The sequence below is a fragment of the Palaemon carinicauda genome, chromosome 30, assembly GCF_036898095.1.
Source record: "Palaemon carinicauda isolate YSFRI2023 chromosome 30, ASM3689809v2, whole genome shotgun sequence".
Classification (NCBI taxonomy): domain Eukaryota; kingdom Metazoa; phylum Arthropoda; class Malacostraca; order Decapoda; family Palaemonidae; genus Palaemon; species Palaemon carinicauda.
The window spans coordinates 41,967,592-41,980,885 of NC_090754.1; the positions used below are offsets into that span (position 1 = coordinate 41,967,592).

The window sequence follows — 13,294 nt, forward strand, 5'->3', positions numbered from 1 at the left end:
AAAAATATTTAACCATATATTTAAGGAGTGCTCTTATAATATATGTTGACTGATTAAGCTTTAGTCGGAAAGTATTATCTTTGAATTTTCATGTGAAATTACTGAACCAATGGTGAAAGATTCTTGCAAGAAAGCAGAAAATTTCTCTTATGGTAAAAAAAAATTGCTTTCGTTACAGTATTCATTAATGTAATATGTTGCTAACCAAAGTATTTTCTTATACAAATAATGTTGCTTGAATATTTCAGCAAATTAATGAAGTTTTACTGAGTTTCTTAATACACCATATTCTCATAGATATAAAGTTTTACTTCTTTGGACTATGCTTTTGAAGAACTACAAAAAAAATAGATAATATTGCATATTTTATGATTGGTTTGATACAGTGATAGGTTACTATCTTGAAAGGATGAATGCTGTACAGTAACTCAGAATAATGACTGTATACTGTGTATAAATGCATGCAGATCATTTTTCGTATACATATATAAGGAAATATAATATCGATGTACAAAGTTTGGTGCTCGTACTGTATTTCCAGACATTTTCTATTTAGAGACTGGAGAGGCAAATGAACAAGCATCTAGGAAGATGAAATAAGCACACAGATGCTAAGGACCATACAAATTTCCTGAGTCAAACCAAGGATCTTTTTTCCTTGTCGTTTGTTATTGTCATATTAAGTGTCGCTTATATAGTAACTACTGTACAGTATACAGTAATATTAAGTTATTACTGTACTGTATACTTTATATGATGATGATGATAGTATCATTACAAATGGGATGAGGAAGACTAGATTACAGTACTGTACAGAACTATGAAAACACAGAAATCGTGAAATGTATTTAGTAAATCAAACCCTTGAAGGAAAATAACAAATTCTTACTTTAGTTTCTTGTCTGGTTGAAATTCTTGAGGTACCAGGCATTTCTCCATTTGGGAGACTTGTCACTTGTTTACATTCCTTTTGCCATTCATTTACTTGCATGCACTGTATCTTTATGCTAACATGTTGATTTATACTTATTTTTCTATACTGTACAGTATAAGTAAGTCATGAAGTTGGGAACGCTGTGTACAGTAGACAAGCTGAGTGGTACAATTATTCCCGAGGATGATAACTTGATTATACATTTTCTTAGGCAAGGATAGGTTCCCTTAAAAAGATGCAGTTATTTTAGTTAGTTGAATAAAGGAAAATAACTGATTACCATGTAAAAGGGAAGAGATCATAAGAATGTTGTTATTATTTGTTGCTCAGCATGGTTAATAGGACTTTAAAAGCGGTGAACAAAATTTTCTATTAACCAGTCTGAAACTTGTTTTTAAGCCATTATATTTTTTAAGATAATTTTTTGGATGCTAAACTGTTAAAAAATGTCATTAAGTATGGTTCTATATTAGTTATAAGAAAACAGACCTTTTTTTCTCTCTGATGTATATACAAACCTTTTGTTCCTTAAAGTAGTTTATGTCTTCAGTGGAGCTGAAATAGCCATTGAAATTGTTAATAAGGCAGTTAATAACAGGTAGTGAGTGCAGGCGAGAAACCCACCCACTCTCCTGTTAGACTCTTTACTTTTGTCTTTGGCTGCAACAAATATATATGTACTGTTCTGTTTTATCTTTTTCTCATACTTTTTTTTTGTTTGATTTTGGTTAAGTGTTATTGATGGAATGAAGCAGGAATTCGCTTGTCGGTGAAAGGATGGAAACGTATAGATTTATGGCTAAACCAGTAATAGATCCATTCTCCCTCTCCTCTTTTACTGACATGATTGTTTGCAATTCTCTCTATAAGCCAAGTGTAAATCATGATTAAGGTGGATGTATTTTTTGAGGAGCAGAAAGGCCAAGTCTTCTCTGGCGTTTTTCTTGGCAACACCCAAAACAATGCCGAAGAGGCTGTTTAACACTTTGCTCTTCTCATTAAGTTTGACAATTTCTGAAGTTTCTGGATACTGTATACAGTGCACCTCTGGCTTGATTCCTGCTAGTATGTCTTAGGAGGAGAAAGAACTTGAATCTACGTTGGTGAGTTTTTTCAGGGTTGGGGGAATTTCAGGAAATAGGTACACTCCAGCATATGCTGGAAACACTTCCTTGTATACTGCTGATGACAAGTTTGACCTAAGAATAGGTAAGCCCCCGATGTTAAAGATGGTGGCTAAGGCTGCTTCGCATCCAGCGTCCCAAGTGTCCATGACCCCAGGCCCAGTACCAAGGATCCTTGCAGAGCACCCTAAGCCAACCAAAGCAGTGAATAGGTTGCTAAGAAGGTTACCAATCCTTTGGAAGTGAGGTTACCAAAGGCTGAAGGGTGTAAGAAGGGTCCAGGGATGGTGAAACCTGTGTGTGTTGCCACAGTACCCCTTAAGGATGTGATTGTAGCTTCAGTGCCTTTCACCCAGCACCCATCACCCCAGGGCCAGTCTCTCCCATACTCCCTGTACCTGTAACCCCCAATGTCTGTGTTACTCCATTTTAACCCAACTTTAAGGTTGAAGGAAAGTGTCTCTAGCTTTCTGCCCGAATACATGACAAAAACCCTGAATCCATCAGCACACAACCCAGGTTGTAGACCTCCTTCATTCTCTTGCATCATGAAGCATTAGATGGTAATCAAAAGGAGATGCTCGTGTTCCATAAGGGCTCTGCGCTGCCATCTGAAGACTTGACATCTCAGGCTTCAATGTCAGTAAGTTTTCTATCGCACTGACAGAACCAAGTGTTAAGTATCTTTCACACCTTCTATTCAAGGAAGTATACCCACAAGTCCTTCAACTGTTTTGTTCTTGGCCCTGTGGTGTAGGTAGCCCACACGTCCCGTATGGGAGTTGTCTATGGTAACATATTGAATGTAAGTCTGGAGGAAAGGTAGAATAACTGTCTTTTCTGCTTCTTCTTTCCTTCCCTTCACTTGGGGATGAATCATTCATAGTTACTTGCTGGATCTGACATTTATGCTATTAAGCTACCTTTCTGAACACTATTCTTATAAGCCTGTTTCTGTAAGGTCTAGTTATCTCCCATCCTCCCTTTACGAGAGGGAGGATGGTTGAATGAATACCAACCCATTGGCCATCATGCGCCCAGTATTTTATTGCAGATGTTTCCCTTTTTGGGAGAGAAAGATTCCTTCATCAACTAAGTACCTGGTACATAACCAATTACTGACTAGGCCCTATCATCCTACTCATCCCTTTGATGGTCTGGTAGAAGGTTGCTAGAGTCATCTCCCTCGCTCTCTGATAGGACCAGGAAGACCAGCATTTTCAAGGAAGAAAAATAACCAATTAGTTGGTTTTAGGGAGCCTACACCCTACCAATTAGTGAGTCCCAATTTTAAAGGATGAAAGGCTTGTATTTGTGTAGGAGCAAATAATAGATTTCAAAATTCTTTTGTATTTTTCCTAGCTATACAAACCTAAGTCCCTTAAAATTAAACTTCCAGCATCACTCCTCTCAGCCCTGAGCTAAAGGTCAAAAGTGAAAAATCTTAGACAGAAGAGTGAACAGGGCTGTTAGCCCACAGTCACTATCTGTCATTAACTACCTCATTGACGATGCCGTTCCCTAATTTAAGTTACTCAGGTTTGTATATCTAAGAAAGATTCAAGTTATTTTAAGATTTTGTGTCTTTTTTACCATAAATACAACAGTACTTTGGCATGTAGTATTGCTTTTTAGTACTTGTTTTCCAGGTAATCACCATTGCAGAATACTACCAAACAAGATTCATATGGTGTTTTCATAATATTCTGATAAAGACCTATGATTTAGCTATATCATCAAATTTGATTGGGTTACTTATTTTAGTTAAGTGGTGATACAATGTCAAAAGTTTGCTGGTGTTACATAAACAGGTATCTGTAAAATATCCCTGAATTAATCTTGATAAAACTCCATGCCCCTATGTTGAACATTTTCTTTTGAATGAAATGCTATTGTAGTAAAATGTTTGGGGAAAATTTGTAGGATTTTTCTTACTAAGCATACACATACACACACAACACTCTTTTACAGGAACATAACACCTGCTTTGTTATGCTTTGAGTTGAATGCTTATAATTTCTTTCTTGTCTTTCTTTTTCTTGCTGGTGAAAAAGGTGTCTCTTCTTGTACTGTGCTTATCCTATATTTTGTTTTATATGAAATATATTGATGAAATATTGTATAAGTATTCAGATTAATTATGATTATATGGAAGTCGTTTCTAAATATTTTTTAAATCGACAGTTCGCCACCAATTACTTCATGGACGAAGTTGACAGCATGAAGGTCCTTCTGCATGTTCATTCATTCACTTACGATTTTCATCTACGGAGCGTTTGTGCCTATGTGACAGATCGTCAACTCCTCTTCCATCCTGGTTATCATGTGTCATCTTTCTTAAATGACTTCATCAAATATTATAACAAAGGACCAAATTTTGCCAGGAATATGGTTTACTCAGGTAAGTCTCATGTATGTCATTAACAAATAGATATTAAGTACTGTATTTTAGTAGATTTTCTAAAAAAAATGAAACTTTAGAAATGAGGAAAAAGGCTGTCATAGTAATATATAATAAGTGCTGCTACTAATAAGCAGTTTTTCTATATAACCTTCTGCTTAGCCCTTGTTCTTCAGTGTTTGTTGATGTTAATGTTGACTTTCTAGTCGTGTGTCATCTTGAATTTCACTATTAACCTGTACTGTATATATCTAAAGAAACATATAATTTTTTAAAGATCTAATAGTGGTGGATTCAAAATAGTTTTTGCCATTTATGACTTGGTTAGTTCTCAGCAGATGACTGCATGGTTTTGGAACAGCCCTCTTTGTCACCTGACGCTGCTCATGTTGCATGTTGCAGAAGTATGTAAAATTATATTTGCTAATCATTTCTTAAGTATAGAAAAAATTACAAATAATATATGTTATTCTTATACAAAAGTCAGAAGTATATTAAAAAATTGCTTATTCTTCATGCTTTGACATTTAAACAGAAAGACTAGGCATGTTTCCATGGGGCAGAAACTTGTAGGTTACTCTGATGATAATGAAATTCATTGAAAATTATAATCATCAATGAAATATTATATTAAAATGATCGTCGAAATGCTCAAGTACACTAGAATAATTTTCAAGGGCTCAATGAAAGCCTGGTTAAGGTGAATTAGAATTTGAGTTGACAGCCTTTACTCCTCATATAAAGAATACTATTATTTAAAGACTTGTAAGAAATGAATAAATAATAAATCTTTGTCATCTTTTAAGTGCTTAATAGCCTGTAAAAAAGATTGAAAAGTAAAATGATGTACCCGTTTATACTTTATTAGTAATGTATGAATTTTTGGCCCGAAAGCATGATTCCAAGCTTCCCTACCCACCTTACTTTCCTGCTATGTATTGTAGAAAAGTTTTTCTTATATCATAAGCTGAAAATTCCTTGTACTGTGCAGATGACAATTTGTAGCATTATGAAAAATTTATGAATAGGCCTACTTATAATCCAAGATTACATTTGAGAGAACTTATCTCATTTGTTTTGGCCGTGGTATATTGAAAGAGGCTGAGAGCTATTTGTAAGTGACAGAAAAAGCTCAAGTAATTTTTTAATTACCTCATTTTAACAGAAACCAAATCCCACTGTTACTTTGGGTGTTACTAATGCAAGATTTTTGTTGATAATAAATAATGATTACTTCATTAGATATTTAGTAAATGGTTTTGATCATCATTGTGGGAGGCAGTTAAACTTTACAGAAAATGGTGATTAGGACATGTTCTGAAGTAATAATTTTGTAATTTGAAATCCATTAGTGAATATACCAGTATCCTTTTCTTTATTGCTGTTATGAGATTATCAGTGGTGCTAGTGTCAATTGGTTATGGCTGTCTGTGTTCAGCTAGTAGTAAGATTCTTGGAGCATGTATCTTAGGATCAGTTACATTGAAAATTTAGTTTTTCTTGGTGAATAGTTTTTAATTGGAATCAAAATTCTATCTATCTACCATGGCACATCTACCAATTTTGGGAGGTAGCCAACATAAAAAAAAGAACAAAAGGAGAGTTTTCTTCTCGTCATTCCTCTTTGCCTGACAAAGGGACTCACCCAAGTTTGGTTGGTGCTGCTAAGGTGCCACAGCCCACTCTCCCCCATTCTCCATCACTAATGAAACATTGTGTGCCGACTGCCGCTGCAGGGCCTATCGGAACTACGTTACAATCACTCGCCATTCATTCCTACTTCCAGCATGCTCTCATGCCTCTCTCCCACCCATCATCCTCATCCACAACCCCCTTCACTCCATCCATCAAACCAAACCCCAGCTCCCCTTTTGCACTTCTTCCATCAACCCCTGCACTCATCACCTTCTTCAGCAGATGGCCAATTTCCATCCTCTTTACAGGGCCAAACCACCTCTACACATTCATATTTACTCCAGTTGCTGATCTACTTCTCAAAGCTGCTCCTACCCTTATTACCTCATTCCCATCCCTATCCGATCAAGACCAGAAGACAAAGTCAATATCTAAACTATTTGACATTTTTAGTTGTCTTTATTATGTATATCCCATTCTAACTTGATTGTTGTTGTCATTTTCTTGAATATGTGCTAGTTATTTGCTACTATAACAATGATAATTTTCATGATGGTAATGTAATGTTTATTGAAGTCTTCTTTTTTATTGAGATCTTCTATTATGTAATTCAATTAAATATTTTCTTTCAGCACACATGAAAGTTTTGGATACTGGCACCCCAGGAGAACAGTTATACAATTACCTGTTGGCTCGAGAAAAACAGTATGGTGTGAAGGTTCTCAGAATGAAGCCAATCTTCATTGACCCCGATTCAGATATGGTGAGACATTATTGTTTCAAGTAATTTAGATTTGTATGTATTCATATTTTATAATTCAACTACAGTATTTAGCTATTTTGTATTGGGGTAATTGCACTAATGACAACAGTAATGATGTATGTGGATTTTGTAATGAGTACAGTCATCTTAAATAAAAGCTCTAAAGATTCATGAACAATTAAACTACAGTCATTCAGTATGTATTGTATTTTAATTATTTCATTAATGTACCAATGAACAATTACTTTTAACATGTTACCAGCAAGAGACAGAATTCATCATGGTATACAACGAGACTTGCAAGATGGGCTACAGTGATGCCAATGAGCAGAGAGTCACTGACGAGTATGACGTGTCAGTATTAGTAACTCATGACCTATCAGAGGATGGTGGTGATGTGGCTAATCAGCAAACAGATGCTCTTCACCTGAAAGTGTATATAATTCTCAGCAGCAAAAGGTAAGCTCACCTTTTGCTTTAAATATCTGAATAACAGTAAATGAAGATTTATACAGTAATCTCAACTTGAACTTTTACTTGGTTGTGCTAGATACAAAAAAAATAGATTTTAGATAGTAAAATGTTATCTTTATACAGTACTTGCCTGATATTTATATTGCTGCATTTCTAGATTGTCAATTTAGCCACTTTTACCCGTAAAGTTTTGAGTATTTCTCGTCTCTCCTTTCATTAAACACATGGTCCAAGTAAAGTAATGAGACTCTAGCGATTAATGACGAGAAGCAAAGAAGTGATGCACCAGGTGCTCTTTGTTATTTCAGTTTTGAAGTCAAAACTAATTCCTATCCTCTTGACATCACAAGTCAATGGGGAGGATGATAGGCATGTATATGAATATCAGGTGAGTATAGAAATAAATTTTATTATTAGAATTCTATTTATTTCTTTGAACCTCCCCTGATGTACATATTGGTGACTCCAACACACTGATGGAGGTGAGACACCAGTGAAGGAAAGAGATAGATCATTTATAGAATTAAAATATCTTAAAATAAAATTGCAAACTCAGCGGGCAGTAGCAAACTATTTCAAATTACAGTTTCAAATCCAGGAGGCCAGAATATTTTTTGTAAAGATATTTCAAATCCTAGACTTGAAATTATTTCTAAATTATATATATTTTTTTTCTAATTACTTCTGTATATTCCTCTAACATTGTTACTAAAAAGGGATTTTGACGAAGGATAATCTATTTCTGGGCGAGGGACCTGTGTCGGCCAGTGAAATGCTCCTTAAAGCACCATTTCAAAGGTATAAATGCTGCTAAATATACCAGAGAAAAAAGTTGCATGGAATGCTTGGAATATATCCAGCTCGCTCACCCCTAAAGGGTGTCGGTATTAAAACTGGGGCGAGTGATACCACTACCAGAGATCCCTTTCCTATTAGACTTTTCCCTCCTCAAAATCCCCCGTTACTACGAGGTGTTTTTCACTACAGCTACTGCCCCCCCCCCCCCCCCCCCAACCACCACCAGTACCTATCCTTCTTCCATCATTCCTTGTTAGCACCCGTGAACGTTCGGACGTGTTTTTCGTAGCTCTGTGTTATTTCGTGTTTTTGAAGATGTCAGGCATTTTGAAGATCCCTGCTCCCAAATTGAGTATTATATTTGTCTGTTTCGGATTTCTAGGTAGCAACACGTTCATTCAATAACCTTATTGGGTTTTCTCTCAGCCGCTTTGTTGACGCTCCCTTACGGGTGAGTAACTAAAATCAGAAAAATTAATAGACCACATTAACAGCCACTTTTGCACCTAAAGCCCAGCAATCATGATAAGTGAACCAGGATTCTTCCAAATAATGCTTAGTGAAGACCAACTTGGTATGCCAATGAGCTGCCACTAAAACTTTCCAAAGAAATATTTCTGCAAAAGTTAAGATATTTAGCTGTACTTCTTATATCAAGAATCTTCAAGACTCACTAAATTTGGATCTAATTCTTATAGTAGGTTGGTCAGCGCACCAGTCACCTATTGAGATACTACTGCTAGAGAGTTCTTGGGTCCTTTGACTGGCCAGACAGTACTACATAGGATCCTTCTATCTGGTTACGGATAATTTTTCCTTTGTTTACACATACACCAAATAGTCTGGCCTATTCTTTCCACATTCTCCTCTCTCCTCATATACCTGACAACTATGCAATTACCAAACAATTCTTTTTTCTCAAGGGGTTAACTACTACACTAATTATTCAGTTGCTACTTTAATCTTGGTTAGGGTAGAAGAGACTCATTAGCTATGGCAAGCAGCTCTTCTAGGAGGACTCCAAAATTAAACCATTGTTCTCTAGTCATATGTAGTTCCATAACTTCAGTACCATTGTCTTTCACTCTGTTAAGGTAGAGTTCTCTTGCTTGACGGTACTCTTGGCAAACTATACTACCTTCAAATTGGGTTATTGTATTCAGTGAAAAACTTTAGTTAAGAATAATGAAAATTTAATTCACAAATAACAGCGCTATTATTTGGGAGGTGTTATTACATACGCTACATCTTTCTCCCATAAGCCTCCACGTATGTGCATCACTGACGTGCCAGTTGGAAACAATGAGGCATAAGTTAAGTGCTCGTGAAATATTATGATAAAACTACCTCATAAACCTGTCCATTCTCCCTTTTTGTTGCAGATAAGTCGTTAAATTATCATCACTATTACGAAGAAAAGCTGCCAACTTTAGTTTCATTAGTCTCTGATGCCTTAAAGATGTCATGACTTGTATCAGACTAGTCTCTAACCTAACCTCGTTATAAATTTCATTATAATCCCCTCCTTTTAGTCCATCATAGGCAGTTGATAGATTATTAGCTCAAGTTCCCATATAATGTTTAAACCTTTTCTCTCTAATAGTGGCCTATATGGTAACGTCCCTGACTGTTAAATGCCAGACTGGAGTTCGAGTCCCACTCAAACACATTAGTTTCTTTGGTCGTTGCAACCTCACCATCTTTGTGAGCTAAGGATGAGAGAGTTTGGGGGAGCCTATAGGTCTATCTGCTGAGTCATCAGCAGCCATTGCTTGCCCCTCTTTGGTCCTAGCTTGGGTGGAGAGGGGGCTTGGGCACTGATCATATGTATATACTGTATGGTCAATCTCTAGGTCATTGTCCTGCTTGAAAGGGCAATGTCACTGTCTCTTGCCTCTGCCATTCATGAGCAGCCTTTAAACAATCTGTGATTTATAAAGATATCAGTTGCCCAACCTATTTATTGAGTAGTTCATTTTCTTGAATTCGTTGGTGTAAATGAACGTAAATCTTTAAAAACAGGTGCTTCATGCTAATTGACTAAAGAATATTGTTTGCTAGTAAAGTGTGGAATATATCTGAAATGCTCTCCTTTGTAGTGGCTTTTATAGAGGAGCAGTGTACAGGTCATCTGGAACTTAATCTTATTTTGGATTGTCTAACTTGTTTAGATGAAATTTGTTCAAATGGGACTTTTGAGGTCTTTGTGAAATTTTGATTAAGCATAGGGAACAAGTGTTTTCTTGTATGGTTAGGACAGTCTAATACACAGACACACTCTTTGATTACTTTGTATATTTTTCTCATTTGAAAGGGTTAGAATCAATATGTCGGCACAAGTGGGTTCCAGAACACACATTATGTCTGAGGTGGCTTTCTAAAAAACACATGGTATTTCCTATGATTCTGTAGCTACTACAGTATGTCTCACAATGTGAGAGAGAGAGAGAGATATTTTCCAAGTACAGTATAAGATTTGAATGTCATGTACTATATTATTATTATTACAGTATAGTACATTCACTTTTGTAGTGTATTTTACATTTAAAGTGTAATTACAGTTCTTGAGTGGATATTACATTACAAGTAAAAAACAGCAACTATATTGCCTATTGTCTGCAGAATTTCATAACCAAGGGTGGCTGGGAACATAATGATTGCTGAGAAGGAGGTTTTACTGTACAGTAATAATTAAGTAGATATTGAAAACACCTCACAGGACAGGATTAGAAATGAAACTATAAAAGAGATTACTCGAGTGCCATATGTGAATGACATCGTGGTGATGGGTAGATGGAGATGGTTTGGGCATGCTCTTTGCACTTCCCAAGAGAGATTGGTTCACCAAGCTTTTAACTGGGCTCCACAAGGCACTAGAAGAGTTGGAAGACCCAGGTCTACGTGGCTGAGGACTATGAAGCGTGAAATAGCTCATGAATGAAGAAGCATTGAATTAAAAGCTGAAGATAGAGACAACTGGCAAAATCTAACCAAGGCCCTTTATGTCAATAGGTGTAGGAGGAGATGATGATGAAAAATAGGAAATTATATAAAAATAAAGAAAACACCACAAGGACTTGTTCTCTAGAAAATTAAAAATCAACTGCTGTACTGTATATTACCTACTTGTTATCTACTCAGATAGAGACTGCTATCGAAAAGATTATCCCAGCTAGTGCAATTTATCACTCGTATCAGTTACTGAGGGCACTTAGGTGAAAAGTACTAAAATATAATCATCAGTAAGGAAAAAATTGGATAATGTATTACTGTATTCCAAAACAGTTGAATAGCAATCTCCTGAAGCAAATACCCAGAGAACAAAAATAGAACTTTTTAAAGAACTGCATTCTCGCATAAAGTGATCTTATTGGTTGAAACACCAAAGGTATCTAGAAGGTATTAAATAGTGAAACTACCTACTGTGCACTATATGTCACATGCCTTATGAGACCTGATATAAATAGTTAATCTTCAGTGAACAGTTTATTAGTTTTGATTGTGTACTTGATGTTATTTCTAATGTTTTGTATCTACTATCATAAAAATACTTTTGTTTGAAATCCACAGGGAAATGTACCCCAACCGCACATTGGATAGAAAGAAAGGGATCTTCAGAACTGTATATGATGTGCCAACTCTTAGAGCAGAAAAAGCAGAAAGGGCAGCTGCTTCAGGTCTCAAGGTGGAGACCATTGAAAGAAAAGGTTAGTGACTAATTACTAATTTTCATGAAGAATAAAAAGAAATGAGTGCATTGTATATATGAAGAGAAAATTGGCAGTTTTTTTCTTATACTGTATTACACTGTGCATCAAGGAGGTAATTTTGATACTGTTTTTATTGAATAGACAGTTTTCTTCTTGGTTATTCATGTTTTAGAATTTATAAATACACAATATCAATAGGAATATTTTCGTAACTTTTATAAATTTATGCTACAATAGAAGGAACTCCATGCAGGAATGAAATCTTAAACTTAATAGGTCAATAACATTTGTGTATTATGTTAATTTTCACCTCTGGCTTTGTAAGTTTTAAAAAATATTGGGTTCATTCAAGAGATTAAAGAGGCACACTGAAAATTACATTTGGAGGTTAACGAGGCACTGTGAAAAGTACATTTAAAAGATTAATGAGGCACAGTGGAAAGAAATCTATGATAGTTATATGCAACTGAGATTCCTCTTTAGAGCTTGGTTATTCTAACTAGACTCGGCTTGTGCTTAGAACATCTTTGAAAATAGTTATTTGAGGAAATAATCTACATCAAAATAGCGATGTGCAGTCACTACAATATAGTGGAAAATAGGCAAGAATTTTCCTTTGGAAACAGTTCTTGAGGTTTGGGTTTCCGATATTTAAAGTTTCGACAAGTTACCTGTATCCATTCTCTTGCTGGTTAAGGCAACATTGAAACTTACATTGATAAAGAAAAAAGTAATTAAAAGCAGTTCAGGAATCAGAATCTTTGGGCTTTAAATTTTTATAAAGTAATTTATCCAGAAGTGTGTAAGGATATACTGTATGGCAAATAAGGATATACGGTTAATATGCCTTCTAGTGCAGTAGATGATAAAATAAGGGGAAATTACTAATTTACCAACTACATGTGAAATTGTAGTTTAGAACTGTAATGTAAAAATAAGTTGTGATATTATCTCAAGAAATTTTTGCAATACCAGCTATATTAATAGATGAAGAGCAAATAGACTATGATCCATAAAAGGTAATATTGTCCATGAGGTTTTCCATTTTAAATGTTGTTAACCTGAAAATCATTGCTACATCTTTTAATATATTTTATTTTCCTCCCATAGGTTTTTTCCAGTTGTCATACTAATATGAAAGTCCTAATTGATCAGAATTGTGAACAGTTTATCATGGCATTATTATTGTCATAATAACAATGAGATATTTTTAACAAAACCACTGAGTTACATTTCCTGACTCAAGGTTGGTGTATTTTGTTAAACGTGACTTGATTGTAGTTGCTACCATTGACTTCTTAGGTACCTTAATTTTTTTTTATCTTAAAATTGCTTATATGTTGTGTAGTATTTCTCAAGTATTTCTGCAATGATGACATAGGTAATCTTGCCCTACAGATATTCATCTAATGTAGTAGTACAGGTGACACGTGTTTTAAAATCATGTCAGTGATT

At 35.3% G+C, this 13,294-nt stretch overlaps 1 protein-coding gene across 1 annotated transcript in view; it reads left to right on the top strand.

Moving 5' to 3' along the window:
* Positions 1 to 13,294, top strand: part of LOC137623054 (KICSTOR complex protein SZT2-like) — a 362,398-nt gene that overhangs the window by 306,240 nt on the left and 42,864 nt on the right. Inside the window, exons 67-70 of the mRNA XM_068353692.1 lie at positions 4,243 to 4,459; positions 6,727 to 6,857; positions 7,120 to 7,316; positions 11,700 to 11,836. Of these exons, the coding sequence (XP_068209793.1) occupies positions 4,243 to 4,459; positions 6,727 to 6,857; positions 7,120 to 7,316; positions 11,700 to 11,836 (682 nt within the window). The remainder of the gene's footprint in view (positions 1 to 4,242; positions 4,460 to 6,726; positions 6,858 to 7,119; positions 7,317 to 11,699; positions 11,837 to 13,294) is intronic.